The sequence below is a fragment of the Oryza sativa genome, chromosome 3 (assembly GCF_034140825.1).
Source record: "Oryza sativa Japonica Group chromosome 3, ASM3414082v1".
NCBI classification, from domain to species: Eukaryota; Viridiplantae; Streptophyta; class Magnoliopsida; order Poales; family Poaceae; genus Oryza; species Oryza sativa.
The window spans coordinates 10,914,546-10,938,891 of record NC_089037.1 but is presented as its reverse complement, the minus strand read 5'-3'; the positions used below and the strand labels follow the sequence as shown (position 1 = coordinate 10,938,891).

The window sequence follows — 24,346 nt, the reverse complement described above, 5'->3', positions numbered from 1 at the left end:
GAAAAGGTGCCTTGACTTCCCAAAGGAAATCAAAACATGTGGTTTGAGCTCATGTTTGAAATACTTCAAAAGGTGGAGGAAAGGAATGGTGCCATAGGAAAATTTGCTAGTCCAATCCTACAATCCAAAGGAGCATGCAGGAATAGTTCATATGGGATTTTAGTCCTTTGAAAATCCTACAAAATCCCATCTTCCAAAGGAACCTGGAATAGTAGCACCATGGGATTCTTTTTTTTTTACAACTAACCAACAAGGCATATGACTATTTTTTATTATTATGGTCACCATATTACCGCAAGCACACTTCCCAAAATCTTAAACGGTGTGGTTTTTGCAAACACTTTCTCTCAACATTTATTAGAAAAATCCTTTTAAATCAACCTATCATCTTTCTAATATTTAATACATTCATTTCGACCATCGAATAATCACCATGAACTCAGTTTCATCTATTATCCATCAACACTTTCAAACATGCCCATAACATGTTTAAAAAAGCTCGCATTTTTTTAAATGCAACAATTATTCTCGTCAAAATTATATTTTGTAAAATATTATTCAATATATTTATAAAGTCTTAAAAACACTATACCACATGAACTACTAATATGCATACTCCTAAGGATTACATGCCATCACACTATTTTCTAAGTTGACACACTAATCTACACAAATAAATACTATGTTCCTATAATCAATTACATTTAATAGCTATCGTTATTTCTACGCAACACCTCGTAAGGATTAAAAGACCATATTTATACCTTAAACTTTATTCCATTTATGTAAAAATACCGAAATCAATTCGGTCCATGTTAGTCCCACATACCATCATATTCTTTTTTCTCATTCGGCCCATTATTATTTTTTCTCATTCGGCCCATTATTATGTAAGCATGTAAATTATGACATACATGGTATGTACTTATTATTGATTTTATATCAGTTTACTTCATATTTACTCCGTCCCAATATATAGCTTGGACCATATTTGACATAGTCCTGTGCCGTACTAAAACAAGCCATTAGAAAACCTGAAATTTTCTCGAAAGGGTCCAAATGTAAAAATTTCAGTAATAAAAGCACCGCATCTATTAGCCTTCGATGTTGCGGTGGGGCTTGATCGGACGGTGGAGAGGGCCGCATCCGGCGTAACACAAAACACTGTAGTCCGAGCGCAGAGAGGGGATCCCCTTCCGCACCGCACCCCCTCCCCCCTTCTCTCCCATCTCCCTCGTCCCTCTCTCTCCTCTCCTCCCCTTGGCCCAACCCCCCGCGCGAGCCCGTCGCCGCCGAGCCCACCTCCCTTCGCCACCGCCCGAGGAGGAAGCGCGCGCGCGGGCACCGACGCCGCGGCGACCTCGGAGGCGGCGGGGGACCCCGCCCTCCTCGTCTCCGCTGGGCCGGCGTGTGGGGGGGAGAGGACGGACGGGCGATGCATCCGGGCTGATTCCTCCTCTGGCGCTGGTACGGATGCCCTAACGTAGCTTGCCTGGATTGCTGTTGCTGGTGTGGTTTTCGCTGCGGGAGATCGTGTCCTTCCTTCTCGAGGTGCCCTAATCCGCCCAGTTAGTCGCGGATTTGATTAGGTTCGTTGTAATGTCGGCTTATTTTGATTTTGTTCCCCCACAAGGGCTCTCTGTTGCTCGTTTGTGTGCGGAGGATGTGGTGATGCCGGTTGTGGCGGTCGTCGGAAACGTTCTAGAACCCCGATTTGCAGAGAATTGCGACGAATTTGGCGGGTACTACGGCTAGGGTTGAGGACTTTGTGTGTGTGTGTGTGTGTATAGGGGGGGGGGGTGTTCGCTGTCATAGTTTTGGATATGACCTTGGTGGGTTCGTAGTCGTTGGGGCTTTGGTGGATGATATACATGATTGCCTGGTTTGAATGTTGTATCTGCTTGGTTTTCTGATGCTCTGGAACTTAGGGTTTTAGTGATGAGAGAACTAATAGTGTGTATGGCTTGATGAGGAACTAGAGGATGATTGTGCCATCAGATCTAACTCCACACTTCGTGGAATAGATAGATTTTGATCCATCACCAACGCAAGGCTAATCGAAAAAGGAAAAGAGCGTCAGGGTCCCCAACTAAACATTATAATTGGGTTATACCATGATCCCTCAAAGCTAAAACCCTTATTGGATCTGTTGAGTGGCTGCATCTGAACCTATTGCTAGTAACTAAGTTCAATCATATTACTTCACTAGAAAAGTTAATTCAGCTGTATCGGTCTAAAACATGTTATTGGTGTAATATTTAGAAGTCTTATTTCTCCATGTTTCATGTCCTTCAATATATTCTTACATTTTCATTACCTCTTTATTTGTTAAGCTCCTTTCTGACATGTGGATTTTCATAATTGTTCAGTAATTAAAGCTTGTATATGCTTATTTGTTATTATTTCCCACTTCAGTTGGTGCTGTATACATGGCTCTTAGAAAACACCAACCTTCTGGTAATGCGGCCTCCATTAGTATGGTGCCCCTGGATTTTCCAAGTCAGGAACTTGAGAAGGTTAATTCTGTCAATCCAGTGGTAGCAACAGATGTTCCACCTGAGGCTGATGTTGATGTTGATATGAGGGAAGTTTACTTTCTCATCATGCATTTTTTATCACATGGTCCATTTAAGCGGACTGTTGGAGAACTCTGCAATGAGCTCCTTGAACATCAGCTGCTACCTAGAAGATATCATGCTTGGTATTCACGAGGTGGTTTTCATAGCGGTGAAGAAAATGATGATGGCATATCACTCCCTTTGGGATACCTAAAGTTAGTTGAGAGGTAACTATTTATCCGTTCATTCCAATGTTGGTTCTGAAAGATCATCAGGATGTTGAGGTCTGGAATTCAAAGTGAAAATTTCCAGACCAGTTTTGTGCTATTATATTAATTATTGTTAATTAAGGATTTTTATGACGCAAGAAACTAGAGGTTCATTCTGCTCGGAGCACATAAAAATAATATTATGCCTGTAGTGAACTGGAGATGCTTCTCAGTTTCTTAGAGTAAAATTGGGAAACAATTGAAAAATATCTGGTATTGTATCCATTTGTCTTCTCCTGTGGAGTTCATACTTCATCACTCTTCCCTGGTGTGCTAGTCTAGATTCTAGAGCTGATGAATCATACTATTTCTGAAACGTCAGATTTTTTGTAATGGTATTACATATATAACATTTCACAATGGGAGTGAACAGAAAGAATACTAGTATGTTTTTCAGTGTTTGTGTAACTTACCTAGAGTTGATTAAACTTTATGTTCTCAAACCTGTATTCTGCAAAGGTTGCATTGTATAACATAGAAGGTGAACATACAACGTTTTCGTATTTTTGGGACAAATATTGAACTGATGAAGCTTTATGTTTCTTAAACTGCTGCTAGTTTGTTAATGTGTTAGGATATAATTTGAGCATAACAGATGAACAAACACATACAACTGTCCCTTGCCGTGGCAGACCAGTTATTATCTGCTTTATTTTCTCAATGATCACATGACACTGAGCATTTCACATACTTTTGTTTATGCTGCTCATTTTGTAGATACCCCCACATTGGTAAAGACCACTTGGTAAAGCTTTTAAAGCAGCTGATTTTTAGTTCTTGCCACCCACATGGCTTGGTTGGAGGGGTTTCTCCAAATGCTGCTGATGTCCCAACGCTTCTTGGATCAAGTTCCTTCTCCCTTCTTGCATGTATGTACACTATGTTCTTCTAGTCCCGATGAGCTGTTTATAATTTCATTTCTACCCAACCTTGTGTTCCTAGTTTCGCTAGTTTGATTTATGTTATGTACATTTTCGCTGTTATAATTGCTATGTGCTGAACTGCTTATGAGAAATCTTGGATCCTTCAGCTGATACAAGCAGGCAAGAAAAGGAAAATCCCAAGCTGTTGCGTTATCTCCGTTGGCCACACATACAAGCCGATCAAGTTCGCGGTTTAAGTCTGAGAGAGATTGGCGGTTTCACTAAACATCGCCGAGCTCCGTCTGTACGCGCGTCATGCTATGCCATTGCGAAGCCATCGACCCTTGTTGAAAAGATGCAGATTATAAAGAGATTAAGGGGACATCAAAATGCTGTGTATTGTGGTCTGTTGGTCTTTCTTTTTTCTTAACACATAATGCTTGAATAAGTTATTTGAATATTTTTCCGTGGATACATCATTCCATGGTTGTTGTTTTGAGTATCTACAGTGACCATATGCGCCATACTGCCACGGTCTATTCAGCAAAATGGTTACTGATATTAACTTTACAATTTGCTAAATTATGCAACATTACTAAAGGACTTATCCCTATATCTTCAACAAATGTAGCTACTGCCTTGTCCTTTTGTTAATTTGTTCTAGACCATCATACCTTGTTGTTTTTTACATTTTCTCTCTTTTATCTGCTCTATTGTTTTTTCAGACTGAGATTGTTTCTGTTTCTGCAGCTACTTTTGATCGAACGGGACGTTATGTTATTACTGGTTCTGATGATCGCCTTGTTAAAATTTGGGCAATGGAAACAGCATTTTGTCTGGCTAGCTGCCGAGGTCATGAAGTAAGTTTTGCTTATTGTAACATAATAACATTTACAACCTTTCATCAGAAAACTTACTGCCCTTTTTTTTCGAATTAAGGGTGATATTACTGACCTCGCAGTGAGTTCCAATAATGCTGTGGTAGCATCTTCATCCAATGATTTCATTATTAGAGTTGTAAGTTCATTGTATGCTTTCTCAATAACTGTGATAATATCTTTCTTCCTTTCCTGTTAATGACTCTGTTTACTACTCACTAATGTAGTGGCGTATACCTGATGGCCTGCCTATCTCAGTGCTGAAGGGGCATACAGGGGTTGTAACCGCCATTGCATTTAGTCCAAGGCCCGGTGCTGCTTTCCAGCTGTTGTCGTGAGTGCTCGTATCTTTCTGAATACTTTATTCTATAGTATTTTCATAAAAGCATAAACTGAAAGGATAAACTTGTCATCAGTCTATGGTATACAATTCGGTGTTCAATCTGCTTTAGGCTGTGTTCGTTGCTCTTTGTTCCCAACCCCTCTCCCTCGTATTCCACGTGCACGCTTTTCAAACTGCTAAACTTTACTTTTTTTTTGCAAAAAAGTTTCTATATGAAAATTGCTTAAAAAATCATATTGATCCATTTTTGAAAAAAAATTAGCTAATACTTAATTAATCACGTGCTAATGGACCGCTCCGTTTTCCGTGCGGAGGGAATGAGTTCCCAAGCCAGAGAAACGAATGTAGCCTTAGCCAAACCTGAAGCTTGTCTGAGACACCAAACTACTTATGTACACACTAAAAGGAAACTGCAGAGATATATCTGTAAGTTGTTTACTACTCCCTCCGTTTCAGGTTATAAGACGTTTTGACTTTGGTCAAAGTCAAACTACTCTAAGTTTGACTAATTTTGTAGAAAAAAGTAGTAATTTTAACCCAAGACTAATATATTATGAAAATTTATTCAATTATTGATTTAATGAAACTATGCTGGTGTTGTAAATATTACTACTTTTTTCCATAGAGTTAGTCAAACTTAAAGTAGTTTGACTTTAACCAAAGTCAAAACGTCTTATAACCTGAAACGGAGGGAGTATATCACAGGCGATATATGAAGACTTATCTATTCCAGAGTATGTGAGTGAACTTAATTTGTTCAGTCCTACTTATTTGTGCACATAGCAACTAAAGTTACTAATACCTATGTGAATTATGTAACTGTTCTAGTGGACACTAGTATGCCATTTCCTAATAAAGGAAATGGTACACCCCATGGTGTATCATGTGATTTTTCTTTAATGTAAATGTAACTTTCTTTTTGAACGCTGCAGATCTCATAAGTGCGATTTTCATACCATGAAGAATGCTTATGCATGTCAGATTTATTACAATATGTTTATTCCATATATATTCTTGTGATATAGCCTTATCTTGTTTGCTGTATGTACCCTTGATCTTGCAATTTGTTATTTGCTTGCTATTTTTCTCTCAATTTTGTACACAATATTGGTGTGCAGATCATCAGATGATGGGACATGCAGGATTTGGGATGCCAGACAATCTCAACAATCTCCACGTATATATATACCAAAACCTCCAGATGTTGCCCCTGGTTAGTTTATTGAAGCATGTCCATTGCATGGGTAATGCCTATATCTAGTTAATTCAATCATGTGGTGTTTATGCCAGGCAAGGGTGGTGATGCATCTTCTAGTGCTGTTCAAGTTCAACCAACGAATCACCAAATCTTATGTTGTGCGTTCAATGCGAATGGAACTGTATTTGTTACTGGTAGCTCAGACACCTTTGCAAGGGTATATTATTTATTTTGTTGTCGTCCACTAGTGAACTACTGATTTTAAAATCAATAGGTGAATTGCCCTTTTTCATTAGAAATGTTGATTGCAGGTATGGAATGCTTGCAAGAGTTCTTCTGAGGAACATGACCAGCCGAATCATGAGATGGATCTATTGTCTGGCCATGAAAATGATGTAAACTATGTGCAGTTTAGTGGGTGTGCGGTGGCTTCTAGGTCCTTTTCAGTTGACACCACTCACACCATTAAGGAAGAAAATAATCTTAAGCTAAGAAACTCCTGGTCAGTATTTTACTCTTATTTATGGTCTGCTTGTTCCTTATACATGTTTATTGTGTTAATGTCTTTAGCTCCTTCAGTTATCTTACCTATTGTGCAAATTGTGCCTTTTTGGTTTCAACGGTTTCACTTCAGCTGAAATTTTCTGCTTTTGCTAGGTTCACACATAATATTGTCACCTGCTCCCGTGATGGCAGTGCAATTATCTGGGTTCCACGATCTCGGAGATCACATGTAAGCTCGTGTGATCTAGATCTCTTGATTTCGCTCCTGAAAAAGTGTTTTTAGATTAACAGTTATATTGTGATTTGCATAACTGCCTGTTCTGTCCATTGCTACGGTATATGAAACGCTTGCTGAATAATTGCCCATTTTGTTTTCTTATGCGATCACCGTGTATTTTCATTGTTTCACATGATGAATTGCTAGTGTTAGAGGTTGTTTAGTAAGGGTTGGCCAGTGTACAATCTACCTGCCTTAGCAACCAACTGTAATATTGTACCACACATACTGGGTAAGGCACGTTTATTGGTTGCTAATCTGTACTGTGGAAATGCAGACATCTTTAGTGCTCTTTCTCTATACTTCCATTCAAAAATATTTTTTTTCATGACATGTTATTGGTGTTGATCCAGGGAAAGGTTGGACGTTGGACACGAGCTTACCATCTTAAAGTTCCTCCACCTCCAATGGCTCCTCAACCACCTCGCGGTGGTCCACGTCAAAGATACCAGCCTACTCCTCGTGGTGTTAATATGATTGTTTGGAGTTTGGATAACCGCTTTGTGCTTGCTGCTATCATGGGTATCTTTTGTTTATTCCTTTATATCTTTTTCATTGCAATCATACCAATATGACATTTTGCTTCTTTTGTTTTGGCTTACATATTTGCATGCCATGATATTTGAGTTGTTAAAGTGACATATTAGTGTTGAGGAAGTCATTGCATATCTCCAAATTAATTGCAGTTACTTAATTATATAGGAAGGTATTATGTCCAAACAAGCCATGAGTTAATATTAAATCATGGCCATATCAAATGAAAACTGATAAATAAATAGGTTCAATCGGGAGAGCCATTTTGATTTGAGCATTAAATCAGCCTCATTTTTTTAAATGTTGCTTTCAATCCTAAACCTCATAGTAGCTAACTAGCTATTAAGTAGTAATGAAGATGTGAGATGTGTGCATGCCAGTAAGGCCCTCAACAGTCTAACTAGGTCGATTGATGCCTCATCCTTTAGTATCAGTGAATTGATTGAACTCAATGCTCAGTTGTTCCACAATCATCAATGACTTATGGTGATTATTTTCCCCTGCATCCTGTCTAGTGCAAGACATTTGTGTTAGGGACCTTGTGTCTAGGGGTGGGCAGAAAAAGACCGAACCGAAATAACCGAGACCGAAAAATTCGGTCTGTGCTTCCAACTAACCGAATTTATTTCGGTCAATTCGGTTTCATGACTCGGTTAACTGAATTGACCGAAAAAACCGAAATTTATCAGTGGCCCAATAACACATGACATCTCAGCCCACTAGGCCCAATTCCTCATCACGTATAGCAAAAACCAACTCCCCATCCATCCGGCTACCACAGCCACCAGTCATGACCTCATCCTCCCAGTCCCAGTCCCAGTCCCCACGATCGAGTATCGGAAAAAGAAAAATCAGTTCGCCCACAACTCCCCATGCCCCCACGGCGCACGAGTCGCTCCCCGCTTCCGCTCTTCTCGGCTCTCGCTTCCTCCGTGGCCGCGCCGTCCGCCCCCAACCGGACCGCTTCACCTTCCCTCTCCTGCTCACCTCCCTGTCCTCCCCTCGGCGACCTGAGAGCTTCGATGGCGGTAGGAGGCTGTTGGGACTTGGGAGATGCGGCCCGCGGGAATAGCGACGAGGGAGAGATGGATGGGATCTGGAGTGGTTGACATCGATGGGATCCAAGTTTTATTTGCTTGATTTGCCTTTTTTTCCATATCATGCTCTACTTGCTACTTGGTGGCATCATCATATTTTAGCCCTTTCATCGGAGTTGCATTTTTATCGATCTTGTACTTCAAAATTTTTTTGCGATTATTTTTTCTGGTGAGTTCGGTCATGACCGAGACCGAACCGAACTAACCGAAGACCGAAATGCTCGGTCTTGAGTTTTTTGGAAGACCGATCGGTCTTGTGATCCTGAAGACCGAATTTTCCAAAAGACCGAAGAACCGAACCGAATTTTTCGGTCAGACCGAACGCCCACCCCTACTTGTGTCTTACCATTATTGCCAACTGATGGAAATTTTCCACCATGTGAATTATAAACTTAGAGGTTATTATGCTTTTGTGATTGCAGTAGCTATTGCTCATTTGAAAAATAGAGAGACGCTTAGTAGCATAATTCTCTTTATTATTTTTATTATTAGCTCAAAGTTGTTAACCTCAGGGACCGATATGATGAAATTGATAATTGGTTTAGAGTACCTAGCATGTAGAAGCCTCCATGGTTGCCTCACTCCATGTTTTGCAGTTTGGGGCATCCATCTAAAGACTTAGGATAAACTGTTCTTTCCATTTTTTTGCATAGTCTCCTTTTCTATTTTTGTTATCATCTGTATTCATTTCCCTTAAATATGTATTATGTCCCGCAGATTGCAGAATTTGTGTTTGGAATGCTTCTGATGGGAGCTTGGTACATTCATTGATTGGGCATAAAGAATCAGTAAGCATATGACATGCATTATGTTTTTTAAATTATTGACATTATTGCAAATTAACAGTCATAGAGCTTTCATTCATGTTATTTTCATCACTTATAATTGTAACTCTTTGAGTTAGCAACTTAGCATGCTATTCACATGTTCGTGGAGTACAATTGTAACTATTCATACTTTTTTTGTAAGTGTGCTAGCATCCTGGCAAGAGCATGGACTGAAAGGCATACAAAACATTACTGAAACAAGAAACATGGATATGGTAGCTTTGGAGATGTAAATCTTTTACAAAGATTTTTTTTTTTAAGAACAGGACAGTATGAGAATGCAACCTGCCAATTCTTGTTTCTCTGCGATTCAATACTTAATCATTTTTCTCATAGTTCTTGAATAATGAAATCACTGAGTGTTGCTTCATGTTGCAAATTCCATTGAGCAGTTTAGTATTAAGCGTTGGTAATATCATCTTTTACCTTAGCGTGTTTCGAGTTATTTTTAACCCAATTTATTTCATAGCCATTTCATCGTTCGATTATTGGCAGTATTTTTACCCAGCAGCTACAGTTCAGTTTAATCTGTTGTATTCTCACATATATAACCATTTTTCTCTTGCCATGATTGAAGCTTGTTGGACCTGTGTTGTCACTTATCCTTTTTATTTTATTTTTCTGGGTAATGAGCTCTCTTTGAATGGAAACAAGATTTCTGGTGTGGTCCCACTAAAATTTGCATGAATTCCATGAGTGAATCTATGTATTAAACTGCTTGAATGAATCAGTGATCTGTCTGCTCTGTTTTGTTGCAGTTCTGTTCTGTTGCAATGCCATGATCTGCATTCTCTTTCATTTTTATTTGTGTTTTTTTTCTTTCAACTTCAATTTTTCACAAAAGCTGTGACCCTTGCCTAGAGTTATGTTCTCTTATGAAATTTGACCACCCTCATTCTCAACAGACATTTGTTCTTGATGTGCATCCATTCAACCCCCGTATAGCTATGAGTGCTGGGTATGATGGAAAGACAATCATATGGGATGTAAGTTTCTTGCCAGATTTTTTCTATTCTTATCACAATCTTCCAGGCTGAACATCTGTTTTTCTCTATCCAGATTTGGGAAGGGAAGCCTGTACAGATATATGAAACTGGGCATTTCAAGTTAGTTGATGGGAAGTTCTCACCGTAAGTGTCACTGTAGAATTTCTTCACAGCATCATCCTTTTATTTTTCTCAAATCTATTAAGTAGCACTGTCATCTATTCATCTCACTATTTAGGAATCTTGAGTTTGCGTAGAAATATTTTTGTTGATTTTGTTGTTCAATCTCATTGTGTTCCTCAAATCTCTTTGTTGAATACTGTGATACTTTAGCCATCGTATTCATCTTTTTTGATCTGGTTAAAAGTCAAAATTATCTTCCACTGAAGTGCTCACTTGTAACCCAAGGTACATCCATCTGTAGCACTATACTGACATTGCGACATGTTCATCTTCTGTCCCTGCTTTGCCTAAAATGGTTAACCTGGTTGGTGCGATTGGTTCTTCAAGGTTTATGTGCAACTCTAACTAAAGTATGAAATGGGGCTATCCATGTGGAACTAAACCCACCACTTGGCTGGTAAACCTGTACAGTAAACTTGGGCTAAGGTGTTATTATATGCAATTGGGGTTGTTCATTCCCTTTTTCTTTCTAAATATAACTAGTATTGATCCTAAATTTCTTACTGTTCCATTTAGTCTTGTGGTTTTGCTGTTTTAGATCTTGAGAAAGGGCATGTTTCATAATCTAGCGCAGATCCTGATTATAACTGTAAAGATGATTTGGTATCTCCGACTTAAAATTAACTGATAATGCCATAATGGGCAGAACAATTAGTTTGGATCAGTCAATTATTTGCACTTGTAAACATTTGTTTTTAAATGCCTGGTTAGTTTGATACATAGACTATTGGTTTGACGATGTACCTATGTTATCTGGACATTTATCTCTTCCAAAATATAAGAACTTTTGAGGTTGGACATGTTTATTAAGGAAATAGGTAGAATTAAATGGGAGAAGGTTGTGATTGGTTTGAGAAGAGAAAGTAGGTGGAGGAATTAAATGGGAGCAGGTTGTGATTGGTTGAAAAGAGAATGTAGGTGGAGAAGTTGCAATATTTTGGGATTTTGAATGCTAGATGCTGCTATAGTTTAGGATGGAAGGAGTAGCTTATACTCATTTTGGACACAACTCAAAGAGAATATAAACATTATATTGGTATTATTTTTCCTTCTAGATGTTCTGCACTCCAACGTTTTTTTTTTAAAAAAGATTAAGGCGACTATCACCCTGTCAATATTAATACTCCACTAGACTTACTAGAGCTGTTGAATTTAGTTATTTATTATGCTAGTATGTGATATATTAACTTAGAAACATCAGGACCATTTAAAATGGAAAAGAGAACTTTGATCAATTACTTGTATTGTTGATTAATCTAAATTATTTATTTTTTTATGTTCTTAATATTATGCTGGACCATTCAGGGATGGGACATCACTGATTCTCTCCGATGAAATTGGACAAATATTCATTATTGGTACAGGGCAGGGAGAGTCGCAGAAGGATGCGAAATATGATCAGGTACAAATATTGTTACCCAACTTTCGAGTTATTGTAGGGAATACCTGGTGTAAACCAATGTTTGGGTGCAATCATGTAAACTGCCCCGTCCTTGTGATGAGATGAACCATTGGATTAGCCGTGGGGATTGAGTTTTTCTCTTTGGCATTAGTTTGAGTATGTTATTTTGTTCGCTCATGTATGAGAATGTGACTTCCACTATTAGGCCCTAAGTTTTACTCACATAATTGTCTATCCTTGTGGCTGTGGCCCTAAACCTGGTCTATGAGAACCTCATAAGGCAGCTCAAGTTGAGAGTTTGCATGATTGTACCCAGATATTTTTGCTCAGATCTCCCCTCATTTTGGGAAAATATTTTTATGTATTTAATGATACTATTTATATGTTTTCAACAGTTCTTCCTTGGAGACTACCGGCCTCTTATCCAAGACACGAATGGAAATGTTATTGATCAGGTTTGTTCAAAGTTATGAATAGTGTCCTAGCTTAAGCATTAGCTAACTGACTTGTTTAGTTTCTTTGCTATATATAATGATCTTTTCAATTTGTGTGATTAACTGTTACATTCTAATTCATCATGTAATATGCTTTGGGGGTTTCTTTTAAATTTGTAATTTTCATTTACTTTGTCCTGAATATCTAACAGATGAATGGAATTGCAATCAACAATATGAATCTTGCTTTGAAGAAATTCGTCATTATGATTTTTTTCATAGTATACACATTTTACCTTTTAGTGAAGTATTTAATTAAGCAGGATGTTTTGGATCGCTTTTGTTGCTTACTACAATCTGTTTAGTCTGAGGTATCTGCAATTCTGCATCTATTCTCTCTTTGAGTAAACATGGTATCCACAACATTATTGTCATGTAGTTAATTAATGTTTCTTTTCATAGTAGATGTAGTGCATTAAAAAAAAATCTATTCAATAGTAACCCCACAAAGGGTTCAATCTAGTGAACTTTTGCAAGGCTAAGGAAATATCGAAACATTACTAAACAAACAACTCCAGAAGCTACTGAACTCTGGTTATTCTTAACCTGTGTCAAGCTGCCTTTTATTGGTTCACAAAGTGCATCATGACCTATGTTGGTTTTCTTTATGCTTTTTCCTTCATTAATCCAGGAAACACAGCTTGCACCTTATAGGAGAAATATGCAAGACCTTCTGTGTGACTCTGGTATGTACATTGTATGCCATCCTTCTAGCCTAGTATAAGTAGAGGCTTCTAGCCACTTGTATACTTGTACTTATGATTTGTTGATTGCAGGTATGATACCCTATCCAGAGCCCTTCCAGAGTATGTACCAGAAACGACGGTTAGGTACCCTGGGTATTGAGTGGCGACCTCCCTCCGTGAATTTTGCTGTCGGTCCCACTTACAATGCAACCACTGGTGAATATCAAATCATCCCAGTTATTGATCCAGATAGGTGGGAACCACTTCCAGAGATAACAGACTTCATTGAGCTTGAACCAGAAAATGAGGTTATTTCAGATGATACTGATTCTGAGTACGATGGCCTGGATGAGCATTCTAGTGAAGGGGAACATGAGGCTTTGAATGGTGATTCATCTGGTGCTTCGTACTCAAGTGGAGAAATTGATGGGGATAACCTTACTGATAGCGCTCTCCGCAGATCGAGAAGAAAAAAGAAAAAATCAGATGTAAGAGGCAACAATCGTGATCATTCCTTCCTCTTTTATGCCACCTTCTGATTTTTGACTTGTTTACCTTTTCATTGTATCTTCGACAGGGGGGTGTGGTTACTTCATCTGGTCGTCGAGTTAAGAAAAGAAATTTTGACGAGCGTGATGTGCCTCAAGTGTCAAGGCCACATAAAAGCAGGAAGTCTAGGAATGATCGTTCAAGCAAAAGGAAAAAATCCCCCAAATCTAAGGGATTGCGGCCTCAGAGACGTGCTGCTCGCAATGCCCTCAGTTTTCTCTCAAAAATTGGAGCTTCAACAGAAGAGGATGAAGATGACTCTGAGAGCAGTTTCTCAGACAGTGAGCTGAACACAGAAAGCACAGAAGCTGAACATTTAGCATGGAATGGCCAGCTAAGACTTGGTAGAGAGAGTAATTCCAGGTATGACTTAGATGATGTTACACAACCTTCTCAGTTCACTGAAACTCATGGAAACTCTGGAAGTAATAGGAAGCTGGTCCTTAGGATACCGCGCCGTGATTTAAAAGTTCAATTTACTATGGGAAACAGAAAAACAGAGTGCTCTACTCAGGATAGAGAAGGGTTGGCTCTTTCTCCAACCAATCGTGAAGCAGTTGAGACCAAACCAAATTTTGAGCCGGGATCTTCCTCTGCATTAAAGGCTGAACTAACAGATGGAGTGCAAACTGAGATCTCTGATCCACATGATGTTTCTGCTCTTCACAATAACAGCACAATCAAATGGGGTGAGGTAAAGGTGCGGTCTTCTAAGCGATTCAAGTTTGGCGACTCTTCAGCCGGAGACACATGGCCTACTTCAAATAATTCTGTTCCACAGAATGTTGACCAACCAGATAGTAAGAAGATGCTCAATGGTGATGAAATCCAGCAAACGTTTGAACTGAATTCACAAGAGATTCAACATGCAGTAAATCTGGAAAACCACAAAATTGATGATTGTAGTGAGGATAATTTGCTGGACAAAGAAAGGATAGCCAGTGATAATAATGCTCATGTAGATGAAGGATATGAAGGGGAACATGACCAACAAGTCCATAGTACTCCCCAGACTATATCCTTGAAGCTGAAATTCAGATCAAGAAGCTTTGCAGATGGAGCAGGTTCATCAGACAAATCAAGAATTACTACTGCAGTAGGGAATGACATGAACTCTGAACATGATAAAGGTCATATGCTGCATGATGAGGGTTCTGCCCTTAATCAACATACGAATGATGGCATCCTTACTGTGTCGAAAAGTTTGCCGGAACGCACAGATAAAAGCACTAGTCTGGATGATTCAAAAAAGTGGCACTTAGATCCTGCAAAGACATATAGTGCAGTTTACAAAAGATCAAAGACAAATAAGCACAAGAAAAATTTGGATTCAGATGCATATGGAAATGGGGAGAGCACTTCCGTATCCAATGATGATGACGGTTATCAACCTACAGATTACAGTCCTGTTAAACCTGATAGTGCTACTTTGCGAAGAAGCGCGAGGAGGTCATATGCATACACTGATGATACCACTCAAGCTAAAAATTCTTATAGTTCCCATGAAGCATCAACTAGTGGGAGGCGTATTGTTACAGATGTGCGTGATGTCATGTGGAAATCAAACTCGAAAACTGTTGGTTTGAGGTCTACTAGGAACAAAAGAGAGAGTTCTAACTTTCCTGGTACACATCTATTGGAGAAAAGGAAGCAGGTATCCATGAAGTATTCATGGCTGATGTTGCTAGAGCATGAAGATAGCTACCGTTATATTCCTCAACTTGGTGATGAGGTTATGTACTTGAGGCAGGTAATGTAGTTTTTCGTACTTTATTATACTTGCAAAAAGTATGATGCGTACTACGTCCATATTTTTACTTTTCATCTAGGACATTAGTGCTGTCCCCGATACACACCTTTAAAGTCATTTTAATCCCCCTGGTTCCATAATTCTTGACATTTTGGACAAGATTAAGGTCTAACTTCTATAACTTTGACTATCAATAAACTTTAAAAATATCTACTACCTCCGTTTCAGGTTATAAGACTTTCTAGCATTGCCCACATTCATATAGATGTTAATGAATCTAGACAAGTGTGTCTAGATTCATTAACATCTATATGAATGTGGGCAATGCTAGAAAGTCTTATAACCTGAAACGGAGGAAGTAGTTTACAAGCACTAGAACAACATATGTAGATTTGTCTTACAAAGGTGGTGTTTGAATCTTCTGAAGATGAAGATGAAGATAAAGATTAAGTGTTTCACGTAAAACGAGGTGGTAATAACGTGTGATTAATTGAGTTTTAATTATTACAAACTTGAAAAATGGATTAATCTAACATTTTAGAGCAACTTACATATAGAAAGTTTTCACACGAAACACACTGTTTAGCAGTTTGAAAAGCGTGCCACGAGTATCCAAAATTTCATCTCCGTCTTGTTGGAGAAACGAACAAGACCAAAGTACTATAATAAAAGTAAAAAAGTATTTATTTATTGTATATATTATAATAGAAAAATATTGTCAAAGATATATTTTGAAGACCGTGTCATTGTCCAAAATGTCAAAGAAATATGGAACCGGAGGGACAAACTATTGATATTAAGATATTGATATGAAAGAACTTTCAGTAACAAATTTTACTAACTATATTTTCACATGTCAAACTTAATATTTTTGCAAGTATTTGAGACCAAAGTTTTTAACATTCCATCGCACTCATTTTAGAGGACACATATTTGAATGTATCAATGTAGTATTTATAACATAAACTTTGCACTTTTCTTACTTTCCACCCACACTAATAGGATGGTTGATTTGATGGTGAGGGAAAAATGGACATCAAGTATTAAAATTAGTGGAGTACCTGTACAAGTCACTCCTAGAAAAGCACTCCATCTAGCCATGATAACATTTTGGAAACTGACGTCTCTAAAATTCAACTTTGACCAGTAATTCTTATTATAATATGTTCTGAAGCAAATTACACATGGTTTTCACATATCGAATCACAATATTCAATAGAAATTGACGCTTAAAATTTTGAAGGTTTTTTATCTGGACTTGTCCAAACTCCCAAACATGTTCTCCACATGCACTGTCGTTATCAATGTCAAATATACCTTAAGATTCACACAAACTTCTAAAACTCAAATTAGCCTCCCACCTTATTCTTGCACAAATCTTCAAGCACTTTCAGTGATGAATAGGGTAGTGGATGCACCTGCGTATGCATGTAAATGTGCATTTGTCTTTACTTATGATTCTTCTTTTTGTGCTTGCTATTTTTGTAGGGCCATGAAGAATATCTTAAAGGATCTCGGCAATTGGATGATTGCCCATGGAATCGGATCAAAGGACTTAAAGATGTAGAACTTTGCAAGATTCAAGGTCTAGATTACACTACATTCAGAGGGTCTGGTGAAAGCTGCTGTAAATTAACTATTGAATTTATTGATGATACTTCAAGAGGATTTGGCAGAACATTTATGATCACCTTGCCAGAGCTAGTTAATTTTCCAGATTTTCTTGTGGAAAGAACACGGTTTGAGGCTTCTATTGATCGGAACTGGACTAACAGAGATAAGTGCAAAGTTTGGTGGAGGAATGAGTTAGAGGAAGGAGGAAGTTGGTGGGAAGGAAGGGTATCAGCCGTAAAACCTAAATCACTTGATTTTCCTGAGAGTCCATGGGAGAAATATGTTATCCAGTATAAGAATGATGGTTCTGATCACCCACATAGCCCCTGGGAACTCCATGATACTGGTAATCTGTGGGTCCCATGGAAACATCCACACATTGATCTTGGTATAAAGGACAAATTGCTATCAGAGTTGGACAACTTACTCGAATTGTCTCACAGAAATCAGGTGGAATTCTTTATCAATTTTACATTCTTTTGCTACCCAATTTTTGTTGTTTTGACCTCCAACAATAAATTATTGAGGTTTTACAGGATCGCTATGGCGTTCTGAAGTTGAACAGTGTTGCAGAGAAATCAGATTTCATTAACAGGTAATTCTTCTATTGATTGATGCATTTGTTGCTGATATGTGCGTGTATGAATCTTGTGTTCATCAATAAAAGTGAAAATTTTGATTTCTAATGGTAAATCGTCCTTTGCTAGAAACCACCACTATTTATTTCACCAAACCACTCTGTTTTGTACTCCTATTTCACTACCTTTTAAGATAATATTTGTAAGTCCTATAAAACTGCATGTTATATAAGTCCTCAAAAACCATATTCGTACATATCTTGAAAATTATGTTATAATAGAAGTTGGTGGTGGAAATTGTATTTTTAGACCATGATGATGTCCAAAACATATATTTTGTGCATAGAGAGTTTCTTTTTATGGTGACAAGTCTGATAATGAGCATTAACCATAGATTTAGCTTTTCTTTTACATATGCTTGCCTTTAGTTTTTTTTATTCATATATGCTCATAAAATCATAGGGTGGATGACTAGTATTCTCTCCATCCCAAAATATAGCTACTTAAACATTAAAATTTTGTTAAAATATATAGTAGTACTTTCTCCACCTACCCCTCATCTCAACTAATCACAAACATCTCTTATTTACACCCCGTACTTCCTAATCTCAACCAATCAAAACCATCCCCCATTTAATTTCACTTATTCGAATGTAGCCATATTTTGGGATAGAGGGAGTACTTGTTTATTTGAATAGTTTTGGTTGCATTATATGTTAGTCCAATGACTGATTTTGGTTGCATTATATTGGCATTTTATGTATATATGGTCTATTTAGCAAATTTTCCCATCATCTTAGGAGTTCTTTTTCTCTACACACCTAGGTTTCCTGTCCAGTTTTCCATTGAGGTGATTAGGATAAGGCTTGAGAACAATTACTACAGAACTCTGGAAGCTATTCGACATGATGCGACTGTGATGCTTGCAAATGCCCAGTCTTATTTCTCAAAGAGCACTGATATGACCAAAAAAATTCGGAGGCTATCTGATTGGATCGAACAAACCTTTTCATCATTGTAGAGTGGTGCTTGATGGTTAGTGCCCAGTTAACAGGCTTCTTTTTGTGCAAGCAGAATTTGCCTCGCAGCCACAGTATGATTCTACAGGTGTTACTGCGGAAAATTTTGTTAGAGGAATACTAAAGTAGTTTTCAAGATGCTCAACAGCTTAACACTATTTAATGCATTGTTTTGCTTGCACAAGTTGATCTTAACTAACGCTTCTGATCATTAGATCTTCGTGAAGAAAAATCAATTACCGATTCGACAAAAGGAACATCAAGGGCCTTGTTAGAGATAAAGCTGGTAGTGTAAAATGCACTACCGTGTTATTCGTTGTGTATAGACCCCGTAAATCATCAATAAAAATGATAAAATGTTTATCGTCTTTATTATGCACTCCAATTTCAGGTGTTACATTGGATGATATTCTTCGTCGCTTTATACAAAATCTCGTTTCTCCCACGGGAGAATAGCGGAGGGAACAGTCTTTTGCGCACAAAAACAAATCCGGGTTTCAAGAAAGCTGTTTTTTTTAACCGCTCATCCACGAGTCTCGATTCTGTTGGGTCAAACAAACAATCGAAAAAACTGGAAACCAAACTTGCATCTACAGTTAAAAGCGATTATCCCTTTATCAGTGTTACCTTTCAGATAGCCGAAATACTATGGCACTTACAAAGCGATGATTGTACAGGAGTAATATTTGGATCAGAACTAATCTGGAATTGAGCACTCACGAGCGTCAACCCCAAAAAACAGAAACACCGAGGACAAAAACTCCAGGAAAACATGGTCAACCGTGAGAAACGAGGAAATTTCCTGAGAGACAGGGGTAGTCATCGTCTACGTGGGCCTTGCGGCTCTGAACGTGGGGTGCAGCAACCGGCCGAGCTCCTCGTCGCCGGCGTCTAGCGGCTCGCCGGTCTCGTTCCTGACGCGCCGCACGGCCGTGGTATTCAGCGACTCGTGCGCGAACCCGTACAGCTTCAGTATTTGGTCGTCCGCGAAGTTGAACGCGCGCTCCATGCCGCGCCGGCACCGCTCCGCCGGGTAGCTGTCGGCGTACCTCCGGCACGGCTTGCACCCGACGAAGTGCGTGACGAACGGCCACCGGCCGTCGTCGCGCCCCGCCCGCCGCAGCTCCTCGTACTTGTCCACGATGCCCTCCCAGAACCCGTTGAGGTCGTAGGAGCTCTCGATGAACACCTTGTCCCCCCACCTCTGCCGTTGCGTGACCAGAAGGTAGATGAGCGCCGACTGGTCGTCGGCCTCGAACGGCGGCCGGCCGGAGAGCTCCTCGGCGAAGAGCTCGCCGTACCTGTCTCGCACCGGCCCGCGCGGCCCCATGGGCGCCCACGCGTCGAGCAGGTCGAGCGACCACTGGCAGTTGCGGATGAGGAAGCTGCCGGTGTTGACGCCGATCCAGCTCTTCTCGTCGAACACCTTGGCCTCCCAGCCATGGAGCACGAGGTTGTGCACCGCGTACCGCTCCCATGGGATCTCGAACAGCATGTCGGTGAACACCGCGTCGGAGTCCACCCACCAGATCAGCTCCGCCTCCGGGTGCGCCACCATCAGCATCCGCAGCAGCGGCAGCTTCGCCCAGAACCCCGACATCTCCGCGTCCAGGAACGCCGTGTTGTAGAACACGTCGAGGCCGTGAATGCGGCAGTAGTCCACCTTGTTCTTGAACGCGCGCAGAAGCAGGTGGTCGCCGTCCGGGTCGGGGCACCGCGCCGGCGCCGACCCGGTCACCACCAGCACGCGCGGCCGCCCCGCGGGCGCCACGCGCGCCGGGAACTCCGGGTGCGCCGCCAGCCACGCCGAACGCCGCGCGTCGTAGCCCAGGATGGTGCGCCCCAGCGAGTAGGGCGGGTCCGTCAGCTGCCGCGGCGGCGGGAGGCCACTATCCTCCTCGCTGCTCGCGTTGGCGCCGGCTTGCATCTGCGCCGGCGGCGGAGGCGGAGGCGGAGCCGCCACCGCGACGTGGACGGGTTCGTTGAACACGACGCGGATCCGCGGCACGGTGAAGCTGGAGGAGCCGGTCGGGCCGAGGATGAGGAACAGCGCGGCGACGATGAGGATCACGACGACGACGAGAGGGGCGGCGTCGCTCGCCGAACAGCGTTGGCCGTGCTGCCGGCGGCCGGCTCGCCGGTCAGACGTCACCTTGCCACCGTGCTTCTCCATCATCGCGCGCGATGGCTAGCTAGCTGGGTGACACAAAGGCCGACGTGCCGTCCGGCCGGCGAGCGATCGAGCGTGAGCTGCAACGTTCCACCTTGCAAGTTGCAAGTTGCCGGTCGCATCGCAAGTGGTTGTATATATATTAGTACTAGTAGTAGGCAAAATTTGCTGGCTAAGTAGCAGTCGTGAGCGCACGACGAACGGTGCAAACGAACGTGTCATCGCTGCATCTCAGCCGTCGATCTTGTGGCAGCCGTCAACCCAAGAGAGGAATCCTGCGGTGCAGGCATGTATGGGTTAAAAATACACCATTGGGATCGTGTCGACCGATCGAGTGATCACGATCGTGGCAGGCAGTGATAGGGTTAAAATACTGAGCAGGTAATTTCTGGAAGATTTGGGTTCCAAATCTCGATGGCGATGCAAATTAGGTTAAGAGGCTTTAATTGCCCATGTGCATTTTCTCAAAATTTGTGTAGGGTTATTCCTTCTTCCCAGGTTGCACACTTCATCTGAGGTCACTTAAATTTACACCGAATCCGATTTTCGTCCTTAAACCCTAAAACCAAATATAACCAGTCCCTAAACTATTAAAACAGGTACAAACGAGATTCCTCGGTGATTTGAAAAACGGTTTTGGCTGACGTGGCGTTTACGTGGTTGGTTTGACTAGAACTTTGTCTCACGTGATATTGATATAGCGTTTACGTGGCAATTCTACTCCAAAAAATAATAAAAACCATGGGCCCACATGTCAGTTAAAAAAAGAATTTAAAAAAGATGGGGCCACATGGACCCCACATGTCAGCCTCACTCCTTCCCTCTCCCTTCTCTCTTCTTCCTCATCCTCACTCCTCTCTTCTTCCATCTCCTCTCTCTCTCCTTCCAGGGGAGCGGATGGGCAGGTGGGTGACGGAGCAGGCGAGCCGCGCACGAGCTGCTCCTTCGACGGCAGCGGCCGCGCGTCACGGGCGACTGCGCCAGCGCGCTGTGTCCTGCTCCGTCTCCGGCGAGCCGCCCACCAGCTCATTCAACACATGCAAGTACTAGCAGAGCACAAAGCCATAGCTAACTAACTAGCTAATTTGCCGATCCATGCAAGCCACTAACATGAACATATCACATTGGTAGCACCAGCATGTCTAACACATGACGTGATCCAAAAACTAAACAAGCACTAAAGGATCCTATGCAATAAGATTAGTGATAACATGCCCGCCGACGAGCTACTCCATGTTCCTCAAGGGGCTATGCCCTGACGCCTACAGCTACGCCAAGGACGACCAGACCAGCACACCTTGATCACCTGCCCCGCCGGCACCAACTACCGCGTCGACTTCTGCCCTCCGACGAGCGGCGTGATGGCCGGCGATGACGACGGTGTGCGTGGCCATGGCGGAGAGATTTGTGCAGCCGCGGCGGTGGTCCTCCTCCCGCCGCAGGCCACTGCCTCCCGCGGCTGAGCTGCCAGATTTGTGCAGCCACGACGATGATCCTCCCGCCGCCGGCCATGGCCTCCGCGGTGGAGACCGCCGTGAGCTGCCAGATTTTCGTGGCTTCGGCGTCGGTCTTCCTCCCACCGCCGGTCACGGCGGAGACCGCTATTGAGCTGCCGGATTGTGCAGCCGCGGCGACTGTCCTCCTCCTGCCGCCGTTTACAGCCTCAAGAAGCGTGCACTGAGGAGCATCCTGGTGGAGGTGTACGCCGCCGCCGCTGGCGGAGCTCGGACAGCCCGCCTCGCTCGCTTGCTCCGCCGCCCACTTGCCCGTCCGCTTTCCAGGAAGAAGGGAGAGAGAGGAGGAGAGGGAAGAAGAGAGGAGCAAGGATGAGGAAGAAGAGAGAAGGGAGAGGGAAGGAGTGAAGCTGACATGTGGAGCCCACGTGGGCCCTATCATTTTAAAATTATTTTTTTAACTGATATGTGGGCCCACGGTTTTATTATTTTTCCGATGTAGAATTGCCATGTAAGCGCCACGTCCATGCCACGTGGGACGAAGACCTAGTCAAGCCAGCCACGTAAGCGCCACGTCAGCCAAAACTGTCTTCCAAATCTCCGAGGGACCTTGACAGTTTAAGGACCGGTTGTATCTGGTTTTGAGGTTTAAGGACGAAAATCGGATTCGGTGTAAATTTAAGGGACCTCAGATGAACTTATTCCTTATGGCCTCTTTAATGTACAAATTCTGGGCCTTTGTGAAAGCCCATGTAAGGATGTTACTTTGTCTCGAAAATTTCCAATGACATAGCCCAAGCATGAAACTGGGCCGGCCTAAACCAGCAAAAGTGTTTGTGAAATGTTCTCTCTCCTCAGGCCCGTTTGGTAGAGCTCCAAACTCCAACTTCAGTGGGAGATAGCTCCTATAGGAGCTGAGGTGGGTGTGAAAGTGTTTGGCTAGACTTGTTAGCTCCACACCACCACGTCTCTTGTAGTCATTTCGTCGAACACTTGGCTGGCGTCGCCCCGCCGTCAGCCTGCGCACCGCCACTACTGACGCCCGCCACCGGTCAGCCCGCGCGCCGCCGCCGCCATCAGTCCCCCCTGCGCCGCCACCACCCAGCCTACGCTGCTGCCGCATGCCACCTGTGTCGCCGTCGATGCCGTCAGCCCACGCGTCGTCACCCAGGCGGCACGCCGCCGCCAGCCCCCACGCCGCCAGTTGCCGCCGGATCTCGCCGGAAATGATGCGAGGATGGGAGGAGGAGAAGTTTAGGGGTAGTTCGGCATTTCTATGTAAATACATCAAAAAATTAAAGGGTAGTGGGTTTTTTGGGTGGAGTGGAGCTGTGGAGCAGTAAAAACCCAGCTCCACCCCCGCAGTACAAATTTGTGAAGTAGCTCTGCTAACTCTGCTCCAAAAAATAGAGAATCTGTACCGTTTAACACAGCTCCAGCTCTAGATAAGCAGCTGGAGCTGTGCCAAACGGGACCTTAATTTAACCAAAAATATAAAAATAATTCTCAGTGTCTTTTGCCAAATGCCTCTCCAGTGTTGCAGACAACTCCTCCCTCCGTCCCAAAATATAAGAAGTTTTAGGATTGGACACGGTTATTAAGAAAGTAGGTAGAAGTGAGTGGTGGAGAATTGTAATTGGATGAGTAGTGGAGGTAGGTGGAAAAAGTGAATGGTGGAGGGTTGTGATTGGTTGGAAAGAGAATGTTGGTGGAGAATTTGTTATATTTTAGGACAAATCCTGAGGGCTAAAAGTTGTTATATTTTGGGACGGGTAGAGTATTACCCATCCACAAGGCTACAGATACTAGTCTACTAGGTTTTTACCGTTGCCACCATTTGCTCAATATATACAACCCAAGAAGGAACACACCAATCTAAAAATTTCACAAACTCTAGCTACAAACTTGGCCATGGATCACTCCTCACCTTGCTTTGAACTCTTCAAACTCTCCACCTCATAACCAAGAAGACAAAAATAAGCAGTACTTTCAGCGACCACCATCACAATTTCCCAACCATTTTTCTCATTCTCAATACATCCCACACTTCCACAATATTTCATTCCATATGGTGTTTCCCAAGCTTCAACACACAAAATTATCAACCTTATGG

At 41.9% G+C, this 24,346-nt stretch overlaps 2 protein-coding genes across 3 annotated transcripts; one reads left to right on the top strand and one right to left on the bottom strand.

Moving 5' to 3' along the window:
* Window positions 1-1,236: 1,236 nt before the first annotated feature.
* On the top strand, window positions 1,237-18,981 carry LOC9268022 (uncharacterized). Of its 2 annotated transcripts, none has more exons than XM_015775159.3 (23): window positions 1,237-1,467; window positions 2,416-2,785; window positions 3,545-3,696; window positions 3,858-4,094; window positions 4,441-4,550; window positions 4,630-4,707; window positions 4,796-4,902; window positions 6,030-6,124; window positions 6,202-6,326; window positions 6,421-6,611; window positions 6,767-6,842; window positions 7,244-7,412; window positions 9,239-9,309; window positions 10,254-10,334; window positions 10,408-10,478; window positions 11,823-11,919; window positions 12,315-12,374; window positions 13,045-13,099; window positions 13,190-13,587; window positions 13,677-15,398; window positions 16,887-17,462; window positions 17,549-17,607; window positions 18,416-18,981. In XM_015775159.3, the coding sequence occupies exons 2-23, from the start codon at window positions 2,430-2,432 to the stop codon at window positions 18,609-18,611; spliced, it is 5,082 nt and encodes a 1,693-aa protein (XP_015630645.1). In that variant the 5' UTR covers window positions 1,237-1,467; window positions 2,416-2,429; the 3' UTR covers window positions 18,612-18,981. The 2 variants fall into 2 exon arrangements, with proteins under 2 accessions (XP_015630645.1, XP_015630646.1); XM_015775160.3 differs by having other exon boundaries at window positions 1,449-1,589.
* Window positions 18,982-19,200: 219 nt separating this feature from the next.
* Window positions 19,201-20,920, bottom strand: LOC9269659 (probable glycosyltransferase 5). Its single transcript, XM_015775163.3, has one exon. It carries the CDS (start codon window positions 20,783-20,785, stop codon window positions 19,436-19,438), a length of 1,350 nt encoding a protein of 449 aa, XP_015630649.1. The 5' UTR covers window positions 20,786-20,920; the 3' UTR covers window positions 19,201-19,435.
* Window positions 20,921-24,346: the final 3,426 nt, after the last annotated feature.